A 22,765-nucleotide genomic window follows, 5' to 3' on the forward strand; every position below is an offset into this window, starting at 1 on the left:
GATTAGGGGATTAGGTGAGGAGTGGATGCACTTACACTGTCCCACTCCTGCTTCCTTTGGGGACAGTTTATGCTCACAGGGAACTGTGTATCACCTGATCTCTTCAGGCTGCTATTGAGGAGCCAGAGTTTGTGCCTTGTCGCTTTGCTCCTCTTCAAATTCTGGGAGCCATAGGAGAGTTTGAGTGTGTCCCCTAGGATCTAACAAGGCAGACTAAGTACCTGTTCCCAAGGAGCGAGTGACAGTGTAGATGATAGAAGAAGAAGCAACACTAGCAGAAGTGTCCAGAACTCTTAATAGCTGGTCACCAGGGGACCAAGGGTCCAGGTGAGGCCGAGAGTCTACGGCAGTACATCAAATACACGGTGCTGTGCAAGCACCTAGGGAGGGTCTGAGTGTGTTGGTCTCATCTACAGAGCCTGCTGCTCTTTCCCTTATGATGAAGGACAAGAAAGGGTATGAAGGTGAAGGAAGGGAATTAGAAGGGAAAATAGGAGAACAGAAGGAATGGGGATCAGGGGCTAACATTCACCAAACATGTCCTTATGAATGATGCATCTGAGACCCACAGGGGCTGAGTCGTCTGCCCTGAGCTGTCTCAACTAGAATCTGCCAAAACCGGGCTTGGAGCCAACCCAAAGCTCTTATCATCCCCCAACCACATGTTACTCAACTGTTTCATGATATGAACTGGCGTATTTCTTACAAATGCAAATTTCAGCTTCTGAGCCTGGACTTTTCAGTAGTTCACAATAAAAACGTAACTAGCGATTCACTTTTAATACACCAAGGATACAGAATCCAAAATCGAGAAAGCAGTGTTTGTGAGGAAGTTAGGAAGAATTTGACAGACAAAGAAATGGGCAGAAGCAAGGGAAAGGACCCCAGGGCTTTCTTTCGATGGAATTGCAGACTGTTTTTGTCCTATCTCTTCTTTCTTATTTCTTTCTAGGTTTTCTCTTCCCCTTGAGTTTAGATTGTTTTCTCCTAGGAAATGGTTTTCGATGGGAGCCTGGGTTATGAAAGCAAAGATTCTTACTACTTCCTTTTGTCATCCCCTAACCAATCAATACAGTTTTCTGGTGAATACAGCCAATGTCATAAACGTATTCACATTTACATATGTCCCATTCTAATACAGTGAAATAGCAGCTTAAATATGTAAAAAAAAAAGCCCAGTTACATAGCTCTTTTAAACTTCAGACTCCAGAATTTCTTTTCTTCCATTAGTGAATAAGACTGATTTCATTCTATTTGTTGATATTATCTTGTACTAGAGAAAAGAAGGTTTAATATCAAAAGATATCAGAATCATAGCCCTTGTAAGGCTGCATACTTTAAATAGCCAGAGAATCCCTCTGTCACTGTTAGCCTCTGATATTGCTTTGATTTCTTGTGAGTAAGCTAAGAAGACAAGAACAGATTTGTTAGTATCAAAGTACAGGAATGGTGATCATGTTCATTATGATGTAAGACGTCCTTACCAGGTATGTAATAGAGCCTAATAAGGAACCATTTATGTTTGTCTCCAACTGTAACTTTAAGTACCCCAGGTATTTGTCAGAGGCATTATTGGTAATGAGACCACAGGAGTCAGTTTCTGGGTTTTCTTGTTGGTAGGTAGTTCTGTATCATCTACATTGTTTTGTTTTGATCAGCTGGTTGGATAGCCATTCTTAAGCAAAACTCTCAAGCAATTGGTACCACCTCACCTTTCCTAATTTTGAAGCAGAATGTGACAAGAATGAATCTCATACTGTGGAGCATATAATGCAGCATATATGTGTATGTATGTGCATAAATGTATAGAAGCATGGTATTTGAACTATCTGCTACTGATGCTTCCTGCTGGTTTATGCAGAAATAGCCATATGAAATAGAAATCACAATTCAATACCCTCTCAGAGAAAGACTGCTTCAGTCATGTGATAGAAGGTGAACCTTGTACAATGTGAAATCTGCTAGCTGAGCTTTGAAAAGCATTATCATTCCATTTACTTTGAAATGATGAAAATATTGCAGCATATCTGTCAAAATACAAAATAGCTGAAAATATGTTTTCCCACCATTTTTGGGTAAATATCAACCACCTGATGAGATAGTGCCACTTGGACCTCAGTTCTTTTGATTGGAGGATTGAAGAGATGGAATATACTAAAAGGGCAAGGAAAATTGGATTGATAAATTTATTTAACATTATTGTCTTGAATTTGTTTAAACAATAGTATTAATTTTATACGGAGAGAAAAGTTAAAACTTGTTGAAGTGACATACAATATTTTGTGTTGGCTCTTACTGTACTGCTTAACATAATTTAAATAAAAAGAAAATAACATTGATTTACTAATTAAGTTGCTCTCATATCATTTACAAAAATATTGTCATTTGGAATGTGAATTCCATGTGATTACTCTGCAGATTCTTATGAATTGTTTTTCAAAAAAGACTTAATTTTATTTAATTTTCAAAAGTCATTTGAAAGTAAGGTAAGTAACGAATGGGAAACGTTTCATATTTGCTGAAACAATTATGTCATTTTTATATTGTGTGTAGTTATAAAATAGTGATCTAAATTTCAGCTTGCTCTTTAGGAAAACAATTTTATTTCATGAAAGCTAGAGTTATTATTTTAAAGTATAGCAATATTTACAGATTAATTCTGACTCTACATATGGAATTATTTGGTAACTTTGAATGTTTTAGGGAAGGACTTCTGCTCTTAGATATGAGGGAGTAACAGGGTCCATATTGAGCCTTCTGCTTTACATAACAAGAAAATTAGATAAAATATACGGTGCAACTGTGTTCAGACATCAGAAAACAGGGCATGAGCTGAATGCCAGGGAAGTGAAAGAAAACAAACAAGGTAAACCTTAAAACCCCTAAGGCCATTTGCCAGGAGGCATCTTCCTGACTCTTCGACTAGAGAGAACACAAATAGTTTGTCCTCTTGCTAATTAAAATAAACAGAAGCAAACTCTGGGAAGGCCAAGGCAGCTATAATTTTTAATACAGAAGAGGAGAAAATGGTTCTATACAGAAAACTTAATAAATAATATATAGGTCTCAGAAACTTAGCATAGAAGTTCCTTGGAGTATCCAAATACCAATCTACAGGTAAATAGAGTAGAATTATGACTGCAGGTTAAGAACAATTACCAGAGAGTTGAATTTCTAGAGCTAATACAAAACCAGGAATTGGAGTTTCCACCAGCCAAATGAGAGGTTTCTGTTGAACACACAGGAATTAAATAAGGCTACTAGAAGAGTTACTCCTTAATAAGGAGGCTAAGCAGGTCCTAGAGCAGAAACTGTTCTACAAACTGCTGGCAAAGATTAAAGAGAAGCCCCCAGACTGAGCTGCAAAGAACCTGACAGCCTGCTAGAACAAAGCCCACCATACTCTGCACCTTAATGTTCTCCATGTCCATCATCTGGTAAAAATATTTTTGGACATGTAACAAAGTGGAAAATTGCAACAATATAAAGAGGAATTTGGAATTATACTAGAAGTTACATAGATGGTGGAATTAGCAATGCAAAGACATTGAAACACTGTAGGTGCATTTAAAAGGAAAAACAAATGTAATTAGAAGAAAATGAAAATAAAAATTGTAAAGTGGAATTTATGCACATAAAAAATAAAATACTTAAGGAAAAATATGTCAGTGAATGGGATTCAGTCACTGCAGAAGTAAAAATCAATGAATTTAAAAAATAACAACAGAAAAATAGCCAAATATGGTAAAGAATGGAAACAGCAAGGAGAAGACTCTTAGTAACTTGAAGGATAATGCTGAATGGAAATTTTAATATTATTTAAAATAAAAAGGCCCATTATATACAAAGAAACAAAATACTTATTACAGCAGATATTTCATCAAATACTGTAGGCTGGACAAGAAAAGGGGTGAAATCTACAAAGTTAAAAAAGAAAAAAATTAGAATAGGATTATGCTAATGTAATGGCATAAAAGGACTAAAACAACAACAAAATTGACAAATAAAAATAGTGTTTTAGAATATTAAGGTCAAATAAAGTCTTTTTGAACAAATAAAAACAATGAGAAATCAAATTTCCTATAAATACTAAAGAAAACTCTAGAAGGAGAAGAAAATTATATAAGGGAAATGTGTGTTTATACAAAAGCATTAGAAATACTAGAAATCGTGACTGTGTGGGTAATGGTAAAATACATTTGATTTTAAAATTTTATCTAAAAATAACTTTAGTGCAAAAATAACAATTCATTGTCAGTGTGAGAGAGGCTATAAGAGGCTACTTGGTTAAGTAAAATGTATTAAACCAAACTCAAAGGATGAGAGGAAAAAAAGAGTAATATTACTGTAAGTATCTCACATATACAGCTCCGTCTATTTATAGTAAAATAGTGTAGTGAATAAGTTTAGACTGTGGTAAGTTGACGGTGTATGTTGTTAGTCTTCAAGGAACCATTAAAACCAAAAAAGGTCTAGCCCACTTGACGCTATTTAGAATAATAAGGAATGCTAAGGATGAAAGAAAAAAAATCAAGAGGGACAGAAACAACACAGGACAGACAGAAACAATGAAGAGATGATTCATTTGTATCTAACCACACTGATTATTACAATCAATGTAAATGTATTAAATAATAAAATCAGAAATTGTTAGGCTGTGTGTGAAAGGAAAACCTGGTTATGTGCTGTCTGTATGACATTCACTTTTATTGACAAATAAAACAAGCAGTGTTCTGGACTTTTTGCTTTTTGTTTCTTTTCTTTTTTTGCTATAAAATTGTGAAAATGTTTGCCAAATAAATGAAAAGTGAGCAAGAGTTTAAATGGCTCACTAAGAAGCAGTTCTCCAATGATTTCTGATTGTAACTTTTCTGCTCCCAACTGTGTAATCATTTCAGTTCACCAGAGCAAGTTGGGTAGGGCCACCAGTTGTGTGTGGTTTCTTAGCCACAACTGTGCCCTTAATTTGCTCAAGCATAAAATTACTCTTGATTCATTCTTTGAGAATTATAACAAAAAAATTTTCAATTCCTCAGTTTTTATAAATTAATGTTTTAGCATACAAAAACTTTGGGGTTAACCATTACTTGCTTTTTAGGAGAAAAAAGTATATATACATATTTTGGTTTATGATGGCACATAAATTTTTTTAATTTAAAAAAATATATATAAAGGGGGAGATTAAGATGAAAGAGGACATAACAACACAGGTCAGAACAGAACAATTTAAGCAACATAGTGTTTCACCACAGGATAACCGGACATAACAGTAGTTACCATAGTGTCTCTTTTCTTGAAATATTTGAGTATACCTTGTATACTACAGTATCAAACATAATAAGACAGTGTGAAACCATTCAAGAGGGTAAAAGCAGTACAGTGTCCATCAACTGAGGAATGGATAAAAAAAGTTATGGTATTTGTATACAATGGAGTACTACTCAGCTATAAAGAATGATCACATTGAGATATTTATAAATAAATGGGCGCAGCTGGAGACCATGCTCATAAGCAAAATAAATCAAACTGACATGTATAAATACCAAATAATTTCCCTAGTGTAAGAAATGGTAAGAATACATAAAACTATGTGACAATCATGATACTCTATTATATTGTTTTGAAGCCTTCTAATGTTTTCATTCATTAGTTGGAATGGTTTTATTCTGGAGTGTTTGATTTTATTGTCTGTGATGATATGAACAGTTATTTTGAAGAAAACAAGACATTATAAATAGCTAGTGCTGATTTAATATCATCTTGTTTTGAAGTCCCATTAAGTTTTTGTTCTTCTGCTTCCATAGTTTTTATCATGTGGTATCTTATTGGATTTTATTATATGTGATAGTATAAACAAAAATTTTTATAGACAAGGAGACAATATAGAAACCATTGTTCATTTTCTGTTAGTTGGTTCTAAATACCTGTAATACTTTTACCTTCTTGAATGGCAACTGAAAAAAATATTTTTAATATCTTTAGAATAATTAATAAATATGAATGTAAGCAAGGATAAAATTAAACTTACATTGCTTTATCCTGTAAAAATAGTGTAATGAATTCACTCTCTCAAAGAAATAATTAAAATATTTAAATTCAGGAGGGAATAAATTGACATTTACATATGAACTGTAGGATAATTAAGGATATTCCAATATGCCACTTTAAGGTTCTTTAGCAGAGAAACATTTCCAAGCTTCTGTTTTTCCTGTTTTTATCAGATCTGAAGATAGGTCTTCATCTGCAATAGAAATCTGTTGGGGGAAATTATCTATAACACTAAATATCTGTGTTACAGGTCATTCGCAAAGGAGAGGTGAGCTGCTGCTGGATCTGCACAGCCTGCAAAGAGAATGAGTACGTGCAGGACGAGTTCACCTGCAAGGCCTGCGAGCTGGGATGGTGGCCCAGTGCAGACCTGACAGGTAGGAGCAGCCTCCTGGGCGCCTTGCCCTGTGGCCTCTCTAATCATTCAGAGTTGAATCCTTTGTCTTTCAAAAGGGAGGGATTAATGCAATACTCTTCAAGGTTAATTCACAGTGCAGATTTTGTAACATTAAGTTCAAACGCTGTGTCCAAACCTTAAGTTTTTTGTGACCTACTTGAAAAGCAAATTCCCTTAAGTCTAAATAAAATGGAATCGATACATAGTAAGATATTGTGGTATACAGACGTACAGTTATTTTCTGTTTTTCTTTTCTAAAATTGTTTTGCAAGGTGTTTCCAGACAATTTAAATTATACTTCCAATGGTTTTTTTTGGAAAACTTATCACATATGAGCTACTTACTAAAGTACATATAACACAGTCCTAGCCTTTATTTTGCTTAAAATCTGTCAAAGAAATGTGGAAAAATATAACTACTATGAACGTAGAAGAGTTATGCACAGGGTTACAAGTCTTGTCACACAGACTAGGAGATGAAAGGAATTCTGCAAAGAAAGTAAAATGTGAGAAAACTGAAAGTTTATAATACATTTTGGGGAGACCATGGAACAAATATGTGGGGATGTTTGGAAGTCACAAGACACTGGCAGGGACGTGGTGAGAGATGAGGCTGGATGGGACAGCGCCTGTTTCTCCAGGCTCAGCCCCTATATTGTGGCTGAGGATGATAAGGAGGTGACATCATGATACCTGTGTTCAGACTGGTGGAACTGGGGGCTGAATCGTGTATAGCTAGACAGGAAACTGAGGATCAGGAAGCTGTCACATCGTTCCCAGTGAGTCATTTCAAAGTGTGTGGACCAGTACAGCTGCATTGGAAATGAAGACAGATAATTGAATGCAAGAAGCAATTTAGTAAAATTAGTGGGACTGGAGTGGGTGGATTACATGAGTTCATAACTTTTTGAAGAACTATGTTTGCTGGGGATGTAGCTCGGTGGTATAAGCACCTGCCTGGAAGGTGCAACATCCTGAGTTTGATTTTGAAAATAAATATATTTTAAATATAAATAAGCAAGTAAATAAAATAAAGAGCCATGTTTATATGTGTAAAGTTTGTTTTTCACAGGCCATGATATAACCTCATGGATTGGTGATATCGCACATGTATGTTTCCTAAATTTTAGAGTCATGGAGTCCTGGAACTTGGTCATTGAGTTACTTACTCTGAGTAACCAAACCCCTCATCTGAAAAAGGGGAAGCCTAGGTAGGTGAGGCTGGGTGCCAATGTCATGCAACTAGTTAGAAGCAAAACATACTTTACTAGCTCCTGGTGCCATACGTCCTTAGACACTGCTGAAAATCTCTGGGGAAGTGACAGTCCTGATGGTTGTGTACTCATCCCTCGCCTTCTTCCCTTCGTTTCTCCCTTTCTTCCTTTTCTTTCTTCCCTCCCTTTCCACCCCTTCCTGTCTTTTACCATTCCATCCCATCCCTTCCCTTTTCTTTTTTTAAAATACAGAATCTCACTTTGTAAAGAAGCCTGGGATTGAACTCATTACGTAGCCGAGGCTGACCTCAAATGTGATCCTCCTGCTTCAGGCTTCTCAATGTCTTGATTACAAGCACACACCAATAAAACTAACTACTTTTTTGAAATCTAAATAGGAATATGAAGCTTAAAAATGTGGTTTATTCAAATCACATAAAATGTCTGTATAGGTGGAATCAGGTCACATAAGTATAGTTATATTTATTAAGCGGCAACACTTTGTAAAATGTTAACTCTTAGAAACAAGTTAAAAGGCATATCCAAAAACTTTTACAAATCATTTAGCACAAAGGCTCTTTTCAAAGAAAAGGAATTTAGGTTAGCATGTTTTGAAGGTACAAACTGTCCATTCATCCTTTTATCTCTAGCTAAAAGCTGCCTCTCAAATGTTCATGTGCCTGAGTACCAGGATTCCTCCACCTCCAGGGATTCCCACTCTGGTTCTGGAGCGGCCCAACAGACGCTCAGGCAGTCAGGGGCTTGTCCCACCTGTACAGAACCACTGCTCTCCTGCTCAGAGCCTGCTGCCATGAACACAACGGCTGCTTACTAAATGTTAATCTGAGAATATTAGGAAGAAAAAGGGACTCACTTAAGTTTCTTTGATGGACACAGTTGGCTAATCGGAAAATAACAGTGCGAATCCAGTGTTCCCCCAGAGGGCTCATGGCTTTCCACCATGTCATCCATCTCACATGCAATGGACTGCATCTGAAAAGTTTCTCCAATTTGTGTCTCTTCTAATCTTTATCCTGCTTCCCCTTAGATGCTTCATTTTGGCCCCTTGGGTAAGCAGGTCTTACGGAGCCCCATTGTGTTGGAGGGCTGGGGCTAACCCCATCAGCATTCCTTGCTACTTGACTAAGATTGTGGCTGGCTAGGAAAAGGCTAAAAGACAAAAGACAAAAGTGGTCCCCTTTTCAGGTCCGTCTTAGAAGCCAGAAGTCTCGGCTTTGAGGCACAAACTTATTCTTGTCATGTTTTTCACCTTTCCCAAACTTTTCCTGATGCTCTATTTTTTTTTTTCACTTGAATTAGGGTTTATCTTGTACATGAAAAAGAACTTCTATACTATTTTAAAACCTTAAAATTGAAAAAAAAAAACTTTATACAAAGGGCCTCACGTGGTGTAATAATGGAACTCCGACACAATGTTTTATTCCCTGGAGCCCTGCCACTGTGGGTGTATTATCGGCCTATGGCCAAATGATTATGTACATTGATTAGAACTCCTTAATTTGGAAAAGCATAAAATAAATTGTTCATCACTGTAAGTAGACAAATAGTAATTCAATGATCTTTTTAACGACTTAATATACTGTCATCAATCACATTTGTATGTGATTTATCATCCAAATGAAGGGAACTAGGCACCAGCTCAGACATTGCCTTTATCTCTGCCAAGCAGCTACACGTGTGTCATATATATAATATTTTACAAATATCACCCTTAGAATCTTTCAGAAATTCACATCTCATATTAATTCATAACATGTTTTAATGACACCTGTTGTTTCTGCGCCCCTTTCAGTGTCATACTTGAATGGAGGAGGACATCTCATTTGTCACTTAATGGTGCCATGTCAAGCACTGAGTGAGGAGGGTTCGTTCCACGGCTAGGTTAGTGTGTCATGGGCACAACAGTCACAGAAAGAGAAACCCGCTGTCACAGAATACCAAAAATTGGTAGAAATATACAGAAGCGTGAATGCATTGCCTTTAATTAGGTGTTTTGTTTTTGGATGGACTTTTATGAGTATATTTTAATTACAATGTGAATTCATTCTTCTCTGAGAAATGATTTTTAAAAAACTGAATGTAGAGTTTGTTCAAATAGCTGCTTTTATGTAGATTCCAAAGATTCTAGTAGTAATGATAAAAACATGTTTATAAGTCATTTAAAATTTTTCTTTAGAATACGCTATACTTTGATTGTGAAAATGAATTGGTATATTTCTTAGACGAGGTGCTTTATAAAGCTGTTAAATATCTCATGGTTTTTCTTGATAAAATGCACATTTTAATTTAGCTTTTAAATTTCACTCCTTCTTTCTTCCTTTTCTTTTCTAGTACCAGGAATCAAACTCGCAACCTCACTCTTTCCAGGAAAATGCTGTGCCACTGAACTATTTCCCTGGCCCCACACTTCATTTCTTATAATACTAAAACAGGGTTTTCTTCTATAATGATCTCTAACTTGACCATACTTTAACTTATGAACCAATGAAAATAATCCATTACTACTTAGTTCTTTTTAAAAATTAAAAAGTACAAGAAGATTTTTCAAAAAGGCAGAGTATCTTGAATCTTCTCATTAAAAGCTAGAAATGATATTGAAGAAATTAACTTCTTTTTCTCTAGCATAACAGTTGCCATGACCTTTCACTCTATTTATTCATTTGCTTAATTCCATAATTTACCACTGGCTTATACCACGCATTTGGAGAAACTGTGGATATACAGATGAACGAAGCAAGTTTATGAGGAACTTCATATGAAACTAGACATTTAAACAGTCAGTTATAAATACAATAAGAATATGTGCAAAGATATATGTCATAGGAACGTGAGGAGAAAAAGCAATTATACTTCCCTGGGAATAGGACAGTCTCCATGGCGGGGCGGGGCGGGGGGGGGGGGCATTTATGCTGAACACTGAATCATGAGCATAATTTTTATCTTGTAGATAATTGACATTAATGAAATAACACAAAGGAAGGTATTTCAACAAAGCTTTATAGATTCAGGAAGTAGTACTGTAAATGTATGAAATACCCTAACACACTTCTGGTAAAATGATAATTACCTGTCTTTATTTTTTAATTCATATAACATTTCACTTGACCTAACTGCTAAGAATTCCGATACTACATTTTAGCTTTCTTCATTACAGTTGGATCCACAGCCTCCCAACTCTCTTTCTCAACATCAGGCCAGAGTTAGTGTCACTTTCTAGCTTTACTAATTTGTAGTCTGCTTGAAGGAAACTGACTTTTCTGAGGGCTCTGAGTTCTCTGGGATAAGTGTAACCGTGGTTGGCCAACTTGGTTTTAGGGCTTCAGGTGTGGCATGCATAACTCTCATGAACGTGGTGTTAAGTAGGCTTGGGACACTTATCATGACTGGCTGAAGACAATTTCCACCCTGTCTAGGCTTCACATACTCCCAAAGAGCTAGGAGCTTTAAAAAAATATTTTATGCCCTAAAACAGGACCAAAAAATCCTCATATTTCATTTGTGAACAGTTTGAACGTTATAGATAATTCCCTCAAGATAGAAAAGCCTATATTTCTCAAATTTAGTATGTTTAAAAAAATAGTAAAGGAAAAGAAGAAATAGATGCTTTTGAAATGTAAATTGTCAGTTCTATTCTCCAGGTGATTCTGTCTGTCTTGGTCTGGGCTGACACTGAAGAATCTAGTTTACACATATCAAAAGGAACATAAGGTCTTCTCAAGGGGGAAAAAAAGCAATTGTAGCAAAGTTTCAAGTATGCTTCTAGGTGTTGTGGCAAACTGGTACTGTCACAGCACAAGCATATTTAATCTCCTTCTGGCATAAGGACATTACTGTGTAGGAGAGAGTTATATAGCAGTAAACTGCTTCATGATTATCTATGGAGATGCCTCAGTATCGGTCTGACTTTCATCCAAGTTATGGGAACTGAGACTTATAATATTCAACTTGAAATTTCATTGGTGACAACCAAACCCAGTTTTCTTACTGATGAATTTCAGCTGGCATAACCAATTCTACAGCCAGGTTCAGCTTCATAACTTGAGGGTAATAACAAGACTCCCCTGAGAATTTCTCTCCTGAGCTGTCTCAAAGCCGGAATTCATCAAACAAATCTTGATAGTTCAATCTTCAGGTTAAAATACATGTGTGTGTGAATAAGAGAGCTCGCACTTGCGTATCTCTTGGCTTCTGGTGTGACAGGCACTAGTTCTCTGAATGCAATAGGTCTTTTGTCTTTAAATGAAAAGATACTATGAATCTATACTGGGATCTCTCTCAAAACTTATGAAATCATTGAATATACATATTGAAAAAGTGCAACATGCTTATATATTAATGTTCAACTTAATAATAGTTTGTTATAAGTAAATTATTGAGTTACAGTGATGATTCTCTAGTAAAATATAGGCTTAGGAAAATTCTGCTTACTAGAAAGAAACTGTAACGATAAACTCAAATTTCCATAACTTGAAATCAATAAAGAAATTATGAATAAGAAGTGTTTGCAGGAAGTAATGACATGTGTATATACATATGTATATAAACACTCTTAGGAAGATCTTTTACAGAAGACAATAGTGTGGTCATTAGTTTTCTATAAAGTCCTTGGATCACCAAAAAACTTTGATGGACCTTTTCTTTTAGAGATTCTCAAAAGAACCTCAGTTTAAAATCACCAATAGACATAATCTTCAGTGATACTATGGTTTTCTTCTTTTTTTTAACTCAGAGGATTTTGATAAAGATAGCTTTGCAAAGCTTAAATTCATGGATAAATGTTCCAATGATACATCCGTGAACCACTGAACACATAAATTGGAACTTTCTAGCTAAGAAATACAAAGTCCAATCATAATTTAGTCATCCTGAGAATGGTGTCTGTTCAACAGGGAAATGTTTCAACTTCTTCAGAAAATAAACACTCAAGTGTTTATTCACACTGGTGAATAATTGTAAATCATAAAGGAAGGCAACTGTATGCAATCCATTTGGACATGTCAAAGAGTTGTTTCACAGTTTTATCAGTAAATGTTCCCTCTACCTTTTTTTTCAAAATTTAATTACACATGAAGCAAGATATGCCACATCTTCTGTCATCCTAGAATATTGTTACATTAATACTTAACTTGGTGGACAATTTGACTCTTTTAAAATGAGATGTTTCAGTTTTATGAGGGTTTTATCAAGTGTCTATTGGATAGTTTAGCTGGTATTACCAGATAACCATTCTAACTTGCCAGTATTATCTTTATGTATCTTATATCACTATAATTCTGGAAATTTTTTCAGACTAACTTTTGGATTGATTTTGTGTATCTGTTATTGAATCCTTGAATGTCTCCATGGATTTCTTATTGACATGGAATGTTTTTACCGTTATATGAGACCCAAGTTTAAAGCCTTTTTGTGATAGTAGTTTGGCAAGATTATTTTTAAGGAATTTTTATTATATTTCTAAACTATTTTTGTACTGTCTGTACTTTCTATAATACCACTATGAGTTGTTTTAGGTATAATTAAGACATCAAGTAATCAATAATGCTGCCTATTTTCAAAGGATGCTTAAGGCAAAATAAAAAAGTTTCTCAGCTGAAGATGTAGAGCATTTGCCTAATATGTGCAGGATCTAAATTTAATTTTAAATTCTGCCAAATATTTTTTCACATGTCAATAAGTTAGTTATTTTGAAACATTTCTAACCAAGTATATATATATATATATATATATCTTCTTTAATTTAATAATTCCATATGCCATACAAAAGGCCATAATTCAATCATTAGAAAAACTCGTATTAGAATAAAATATTGAGTTTTTTTTACTGGACTGCTTATTATAAGTCAAGCTTAGAAATTTCGTTTTTATAAAGTCTATACTAAAAAATAACACAATGCTTTAGGATTAAAAATTCTATTTTGAATAGGAACACTTTTTGAATCACAAGAATAAAATCTTGAGAGTCTTTATTGATTAAAAATTATCAAGTCTCTGAGTTCTGAGTGTCACATCAGTGGAGAGAAAATGGGAAGAAGTATTAGCAATAATTCACAAGGGTTACTTCATGGACAATATTGGGCAGTTTCTGTTAATAATGGGAGCTTACTATATATGTTAACATTACATCTGAAGACATCATACAAAGTGTTTTAACTAAATAAATGTCTGCAATTACTTTAAGACAAGGAATCTAAGCATTGTCGAATAATTTAAAGAATTTGGCTTAATTGGTGAATGAGTTATCACTTGCTGTATAACAAATTACCCTCAACATAGTTGTTTAAAGCAACATGCACTCACAGTTTCTGTGGGTCAGTAATTTGAGCACAGTTTAACAAGGCTCTCTTCTCTGTGACATTCTCAATCTGTGACGTGGTCTAATATGAAGACTTGATGGGATAGGAAGTACTACCAAACTCACTTGTGTGATCATTGCTAGTATATAATCCTCAAAGAATGTTGGACTTAGGACCTCAGTATTTTGTAGATGGTTTGGTGGGTATTGCCCTCAATCCTCTGTCATGGGGACCATGGTAACAGGTCAGGTTGCTATCAGGGTCAGCAAGTCATTACCTTATATAACCTAATGTTGGAAGTGACACCTTATCAACTTTGTTAAACAGTATTTATAGACTAGGAGCAATTTAAAGGCCCTGGTCATATTCAAGAGGAGGAGATTCCATTAGAACATAGATATCAGAAGGTGATGATCATTGGAGATTCTCTTAGAAGCTTCCCACGCTACTGGACAATATTTCTTCAACATGTTCCATGTTGTAAATTTACCTGAGGAATGATGTAGCTTTAGCATATTTGTACAGAAAGAAAGAATTGTGATACTCTAGGTACCTATAATGATCTGCACACTTACATGCTCTGTCCCAATCTTCTTTAGGATTTTTGTACAGTTTTCTGTTTATAGAGATCACTATAAGGTCCTTGGATCTTGAGTTATACAAGTACATAGTATAGCTATAGATGCTTTCATTTCTAGGAGCAGCTATATAATTTGATAATGTGTAAGAGCTATTGTTAATTTTGCCTGGCAATAAATCCTATCTATTGTATTTGTGTGTGTGGAGGATTATTGCAGGAAATGAAGAAATTTTTTTTCAGTAATCTTGAAGTGTTAGTTACAGATTGAGAGATAGCATTGTTTTCACTTTGAATAATTTTAATAAACCAACATATCCAATGATCTATTAATAGTAGAAATAGTTAATGCTACCCTTGGGAGAAATTTTGTTTCCTTTCAGGGTTCAGAGGAAGAACAGGGAATACGTGGTGTTGGTGTCTCCCAAAAAGGTAAGTCATTGGGCAGATTTTGAATAGTTTTCCTGCTAGGTTTTGGCCATGGTTCTTTAAATGACACTTGTGTTTGCAGTGTTATCTCTAGGTTTCTTATCTATAGGGGACAGAGACTATTATAACTGGTTTACCTAAAAGCTCATAAGCATATTTTTTTAGATAGATTAATTACTTTTTATGTCATCTGGAAATGTCTTGTCAAATATCATATAATTTTTAAAATGACTATTTTAGCTTTTAATTTTTTCTTCACTAATTTAGCCTCAGCCCACATGCAGAAGAGAACCTGTTCTGGAGTCAACTCTAGAACCATTGGAAGCTCCCTTAAATTTACTTTTAATCTTTATTTAGTTTAAAATTTTGAATATTTGTGAAAGGAAAAACCTCTGAAAATGTCTTATGCAATGCTGTCTTCTAATCTACAGAATATCTCAAAGTTGATGGGATTTTTAAACTTTAACAAGAGTTTGGGGGCTGGGGGTTTAGCTCAGAGGCATAAGCACCTGCTTTGCAAGCAGGCGGTCGTGAGTTCGATCCCCGATACCAATAAAAATGAAAAAGACAAAAAAAAAAAAAAAAAAAAAAAAAAAAAACAAGAGTTTGATCCCTGATAAATAATTTTAACACCGATGGGTTATTCATATCCTCTCTCTCCTCACTAGTTTTGAACAATTAATTTCATTAACTGAAACATAACTGTAGTGTAGGACACCATAAATATAAATATTGAATTCAAATGCACCTATTTTGTCCTCTACCCCCAAAGTTTAGCAAAATCATTAAATATAGCTGTTAATCCGAGTTTAGAACAACTTTTTAATTCAAATTTTACACATCTGACTTAGAGTCCATAAATGTTAGTATTCTTTTCTAATGAAACTTCTAAGGACAGAGAAGTTCATTTGGATAGTCAGGCATGAGAAATGGAAACAGTAATTTTTCGGAGGTTACAGAAGCTGGTTAAATGCTACATTTGAATTTCATATGTTTTGCAACCTGGGTATGTCAATTAAAAAAGCTGAGTATTGACTATTTGATATTTTATCTCCTAATTTGTGTAGAATATCTCTTAAGTATTTTAATATATTTATTTTGTTGTATCAAAAGTCCACTTAATGGACATTGTTATTCTAAATCTGTCAATCCAGACACCTGCCATCTTCTGTGGTTCATGTATCTAGTGTTTATTAGAGAAACAAAAAGATTTAGGGTTAGGCCAGGTGTGTAGACACACACACGCAATCCTAGCACAAACTCTTCTAGGAAGAGGAAGAGACTCAGATAGACAAAACCCTGACATATGAAAGAATAAAGCCAGTTATTTATGAACAATGGCTTAGATTCCCAAAAGAAAACAATTGTATTTCTGGGTGTGGTGATGCATGCCTGTAATTCTAGGACTAGGGAGGCAGAGGCAGGAGGATTGTTGTGAAGTTCAGAACAGCCTGGGCTGCAAAGTGATTTCTTAACCAGACTGAACTGCATAGTTGAGACCCTGTCTCAAAAAGACAAAAAAAGAAAAAAAAAAAAAAAGATTACAGGAAGACACTACAAAATCACTTAACAAAGTGATATTTCACAATTTTATATTATAAGTAACTCACAAAGATTTTCTAAAGGACCTGAGAGTGATCACCTTTTATAAACTGGTCACCTTTTCAACAGATCTCTCTCCAAACAATGGTACTCTTGGCCACTTTGGACAGGACACTTCCCAGGCCCGTGCCTCCTTCTCATGTCCATGATCCCCAATGAACAGAAAAAGACAGTACAAATCAAAACCAACTCAAACCTGAAAATCCACACAGAATAAGATGTACTTGTAGGTAAACAGAAGTGCATGCACACACACAGACAAATACACAAAAAGATCAGAGAAATCTTCAGATATGGATAGTCAGGCATACTGACTATTTTAAAATAGTATTTTAAAAAATACTATTTAGAAAGTTGTGTGTAACTGAAGCAAAATGTTTGTTGACTTTATAAAAAATATGTCTGTTAGTAATTGGAGCAACTCAAAATCAACAATTGTAATACTTAACTATAAAAATAGCTTAATTACATGGAGACTTCAATTTAAAGACTTTACACAAAGACAAACACAATTACGAATCCTAGGATAACTAAATACATCAGCAAGAAGAGTTCAGCAAAACTAGCCAGAGCTGACACACTATTGAGACTGCCTCAAGTGTAGTGCATGTGATGGACAGAGTTTGGGTGTGAGGAGCCCAGGGAGCTTGTTGGTCACAGAATCCCCAGAGATATTATAAGATGAAGGTTTTCAAATGATCTTGATGAAATCTCTAGAAATCTGAAAGATGAATATAAGTACAATCAGCCTGCCATATCCACTGATTACATATCTGTGGGTTCAAAAAACCATGGATGAGAAATAATAAGGAAAATGCTTTATTTTTGAAAATCTATACTATGTAGTTAGAACTATGATGGCTGTGTCTTACGCAACACCTAGAGACTTTTGTCTTGTCATTATTTTCCTAAACAACGTCATGCAACAACTATTTGCATTGCATTAGATAGCACAGGTAATCTACAGGTGATTTAAAACATTCAAAAAGATGTGGGTAGTTTATATGCAGATGCTATGCTATCTCATAGAAGGGACTAAGCATCTGAAAATTTGGGGACCAGTGTCAATCAGGTATTGGGGCCAGTTTCCTATGGATACTGAGGGACAGCTGTGTGTGTAATTAAATAAAAAATAAAAATGCGATATAAAATCTGAATTCATTGCTTACTATCACTTGCAACGCCTGTGATCCACAAATTTTCTCTGAGCAGAAGAGACTGTTGCTCTTGTATGAGCTTTTCTGAGGGCAAGAGTTAAGGATTGTTATATTTTCAGAGCATGAGCTGGTTGACATCATCTGTGGAACTGTGATACTCAGTGAGACTATTCTTGGCTGGCTGGCTCTTATGACTTGTGTTTAGATGCCTCCCCCAAAGCCTCATGTAGTCTTAAGTAGGGCTTTTTCAAATGTAGCTGAATGTAAGATGTGTAACTGATTCATGTGGAGCTAGGATTGAGTGCTAGGGTTAAGAATGGGTGATTACTAAATCAGTCCACTGATTGGTTTGGCACCACCTTAATCCCCATAGCCTGTGCATATATATATATAAGGGACAGAAAGAAGCTCGTCTTCCCCCTTATACTTTGCCACCTTCTGCCTTCCACTAATGTTTCTTCTCTGGGAGGCTTGTCCACCCTGCCACCCTTCCTTGGATCCAGCCGATGGTGCACTGAAAACCTCTACAGACTGTGAGCCAAATAAGCCCTTTCCCCTTTAACTTTGGTGTTGGGTATTTTATCTCGGCAACAAAAGAAAAGTAACTAAGACACTGGCACTCATTAACTGAAGTGAGTTTATATGGCTGATTGGTCATCAGATGTGAAGGCTACACTTACTGGTTGACATGCAGAAACATGCTTCCGAGAGGGATTAGGGTTGGCTGACTGCACCGGCCTAAAACCCATTCTGTCTCTTAGTTCATTGAAAAGCAAGAGTTATGCTAATATCAGCTAAAGTATTTTTTTATGTCTATATCTTGTGCTCTGAATAACTACTTTGAAGATGACAATATACAATGTATTAACTATTGTTATTCCTCTATTATTTTGTTATGAAATTCTGTTTACTTTTTTCAATAAAAATTAAAAAATCCATTCTAGTAGTTCCTTACTGTTAGAGCTATAGAACAATGAAGTTTTTTTTATTTTTTTCTAAGTTTATGGAAATACTTCCCTCTCACGATTTGGGAAACACTGGCTCAGATCAAACACAAAATCCTGTGAAGGGGTTGTCTCCAGAGCCTGAAAATTTTTTCTCTTACTCTGAAGTACAAAACAGATTTCATTTGACATCTGGGGGGAAATAGAAATGAGGTGTTTAGGGACACATTTCTGGTCTCCTTTCTAGAGATGAGTGAAGAGAGAGTTTCTTCTTCTCTGCTTTTTGAAACCTCTATTTGCTTCTACTGAGACTTCTGTTTACAACTCCAAGGTCTGCACAGCCCAGAAACAGATCAGACACGACAAAAGAAATTTTAAGTATAATATAGAAATATGTTGTGAGCAGGAAAATACACATTCTTCCACAAAAGGAAAATCAAAATTATGTTCAAAATACTCTGCTGACCAAAAATCTACACATCTAAGAACTGTATTTGCTTCTGTAAAATGGCCATATAACTTATTTCTTAGTATTTTGTTCTATTAAATTATGACCACTTAACCTACACTGGAAAGGCAGGTCACTTTCCTTCTTCCTTTCTCTTAAGATGTAGAACTAAATTTCATATAGAAAGTGCCATTTATGTATAATGCTCGTATTGAAAGAAAAGACTACTTTTAGGTTCAACTACATCTCCTATTAGGCCTTTATGAGACGAGGTTTGGGGAGATCTGTGACTGCCCAGCGAGGCGATGGAGTGGGTATAGCTTTGCCTCTGGTAACTGGAGGCACCATTATCACTGCTTTGCAAGAATCTCAGATTCATGCTGAATGCTTTTTCTCGTCACAGGCTGTGAACCCATTCCCGTGCGCTATCTCGAATGGAGCAACATAGAATCGATCATCGCCATTGTCTTTTCTTGCCTGGGCATCCTGGTCACCCTGTTTGTCACACTCATCTTTGTGCTATACCGGGACACACCCGTGGTGAAGTCCTCCAGTCGAGAACTCTGCTACATCATCCTCGCGGGCATCTTCCTCGGGTACGTGTGCCCTTTCACTCTCATCGCCAAGCCTACGACCACGTCTTGCTACCTCCAGCGGCTGCTCGTTGGCCTGTCCTCCGCCATGTGCTACTCGGCGTTGGTGACCAAGACCAATCGCATCGCGCGCATCCTGGCGGGCAGTAAGAAGAAAATCTGCACCCGGAAACCCCGGTTCATGAGCGCCTGGGCCCAGGTGATCATCGCGTCCATTCTGATCAGTGTGCAGCTGACCCTGGTAGTCACCTTGATCATCATGGAGCCCCCCATGCCCATTCTGTCCTACCCAAGTATCAAGGAAGTCTATCTCATCTGCAACACCAGCAACTTGGGTGTGGTGGCCCCTCTGGGCTACAATGGACTCCTCATTATGAGCTGTACCTACTATGCCTTCAAGACCCGCAACGTGCCCGCCAACTTCAACGAGGCCAAATATATTGCCTTCACCATGTACACCACCTGCATCATCTGGCTTGCTTTTGTGCCCATTTACTTTGGGAGCAACTACAAGATCATCACTACTTGCTTCGCAGTGAGCCTGAGTGTAACAGTGGCCCTGGGGTGCATGTTCACCCCCAAGATGTACATCATCATTGCCAAGCCCGAGCGGAACGTGCGCAGTGCCTTCACCACCTCCGACGTCGTCCGCATGCACGTGGGCGACGGCAAGCTGCCCTGCCGCTCCAACACGTTCCTCAACATCTTCCGGAGGAAGAAGCCGGGCGCGGGCAGTGCCAAGTGAGTCATCCGGCCCGGGCCGGTCCTTCTTCCCATTCCCTCCCTCCCTCCCTCCCTCCCTCCCTTCCACTCTCTTCTCCCTCCCCTCATCCTCTTCCTCCATAGCCTTCTCCTCCTCTTCCTCCCATTCCTCCTCCCTTTCCTCTTTTTCCCCGCTTTCTCTTATTCCTTTCCTTGTCGTCTCCTATTTGTTAAATTACTTTACCTCTGCTACCTCGAAGCTTTTTTCTTCCTTTCTTAATTCTCCCTTTCTTTTTCAAATCTCATGTCATATTGCAGTAGGAGAGTAGAACCACACACAGGTCCTCTTTGCTTTCTCCCGATGAAAGAGCAAGGAACCTGGAGCCACAGTGAGCTGTGTATATTTTTATTTTGTCTAGATGCTCAAACTTGTTTCTGCAGGTCTTTTTTTTTAATGTCCATTTCTGTGGGTCCTTGCACTAAAGGTGATGAATCCACCTTTGGGGTCCAGGTCAAGGATGCAAACACTCTCAAATTCATAGTTTAGACCCGAGTTGAAAATAGCTTCTGGTTTATGTCCATCGCCCTGGAATCACACCGTTGCTAATCGGGAGTAGAGGGCAGGAAATGCAGCACCTGGTGAAACTGCAGCTCCAAATCGGGCTGCAGCTGTGCAGCAAGCCTGTCCCAGATCAGGCCTCTTAAGTACGTTATCAGCGCTCTCTTATCTATTAGCTTTAATTGCTTCTGTAGTGAAGATGTTCTGCAGAATCCCTACCACTAGGTCATGTTTTAAATGGTTTCTTAGTCAAAAAGTACCAAGAAAAATAAGGAGCTGGCAAAATGATGAACCCCAAACTTAAGAGTCAGGGTAAGCATTAATGTCGAGGCGATTTATATTCTGATAATTCTTCTGACTTGGTCACACTTTCCTGTTTTTTCTCTATTATGCCTTATGACAAAGAATGAGTTAAAATTTTGCATGTTGCCATATTGCTAAGACCCAAGAAAATAAATTTTTTGTAATATCATAATTTTTAAATAACATGGATACTTTGAAGTTCTAAAGGTGATCGAACTATTCAAAAGTTTCAACAGTAAGATTAATTTTACTGTTTGAAACAATCTTTTAAAAGTGGAAAGCGTTAAGCACAATTATGATATGAACATTATGTGACTGTGTGTGTGTGTGTGTGTGTTTATGTGTGTGCATGTGTGTGTGTACCCGGAGGTCAAACACTTAGGCAGAGCAAGCACTCTACCACAGAGCCACATCCTCAGCTCATATATATAATTTTATAACTATTGAATCCACCTGAACCAGAAAGGTAAGGAGAATTGTTGATATTTTCCTGTACTTTGTAGGTAAAGAAATTAAGCTGCTGTAAAGTTTTGTAACTTTTAAATTTAATTCCTGTTAACCATTCTTTCCCTAGGTCTTAAACTGCTATGAACTATTTTCTAGTATATGTCCAAAAATCTTATGTGCCTTAAAATCCTGGGTTTTGTTTCTGTATGTGCCAAGCAGAAACACTGGCATGTTTTGTTTTTTTTTTTTTTTTTTTACAGAAAATATAATTTGTGGGTTGGATAAATCTTTGGGAAAACATATCTTTGAAATCTGTAAAGTGATTATTCAAGCAAAGGCATGCCTAGGCTTTATCTGAGTAAGTCAATAATTGAGGATTCCTTTTGTTGTATCGATTTCAAGTTCTTCAGAGGATGCTGACCATAAAGTTGCTTGCCATGGTTTTTCATTCTAGCTGATGTACCCTCCTGGCAGGGAGCTAACAGTGAGCAGAAAAGCAAAAAGCTTTTTCCATAAAATGAAACAGACATTTTGGCTCTTACTTACACTTTGGTTTTTCATACCAGAGAGACAACGTGGTATTTATACATGTGTATCTTATTTATTTCACTTAAGAGTATGATCTCAAGATGCATCCCCTTGGACCAAAATGTGTAATAGGTATTGTGAAACAGGAAGAAAATGTTCAAATGGGAAGGGGAGGAGAAAAGGAAGGATGGGAAAAGAGAAGAATGAGAAAAGATATTAAAAATGGAAATGAAGCTTGTAAATAATGAGGGGAAGAGTAGTTGAAGGAGTGTAGGGGAATGGAAAAAAGAATCAAGTTATATCATGCACTGATACAAATTCTCTATGATGACTGTGATCTTTTTGCATACCTAAAATTAATAAACTTAACTAACAAATTTAATTAATAAAACATTAACAAACAGTAGTCCTTGAGCCTCAGCCTCGCAGTAAAATAGGGTCATGGCTATTTTCATTCAGAGTAAAGGAATGAGAGAAGACAAAATGAAATGAAGGAAGATGCCT

The 22,765-nt window shown here is 36.4% G+C and overlaps 1 protein-coding gene across 4 annotated transcripts in view; it reads left to right on the forward strand.

Annotated features, from left to right (window-relative positions):
* The window catches only part of Grm1 (glutamate metabotropic receptor 1), a 347,694-nt gene that overhangs the window by 295,403 nt on the left and 29,526 nt on the right, over positions 1 to 22,765 (forward strand). For all 4 annotated transcript variants that reach the window (XM_063233461.1, XM_063233463.1, XM_063233462.1 and 1 more), the window contains exons 6-7: positions 6,299 to 6,425; positions 19,533 to 20,463. In XM_063233461.1, the coding sequence (XP_063089531.1) occupies positions 6,299 to 6,425; positions 19,533 to 20,463 (1,058 nt within the window). The remainder of the gene's footprint in view (positions 1 to 6,298; positions 6,426 to 19,532; positions 20,464 to 22,765) is intronic.

This window comes from Cavia porcellus, unplaced genomic scaffold (genome assembly GCF_034190915.1).
Source record: "Cavia porcellus strain 051 isolate PalLab524CR breed Dunkin Hartley unplaced genomic scaffold, mCavPor4.1 scaffold_22, whole genome shotgun sequence".
NCBI classification, from domain to species: domain Eukaryota; kingdom Metazoa; phylum Chordata; class Mammalia; order Rodentia; family Caviidae; genus Cavia; species Cavia porcellus.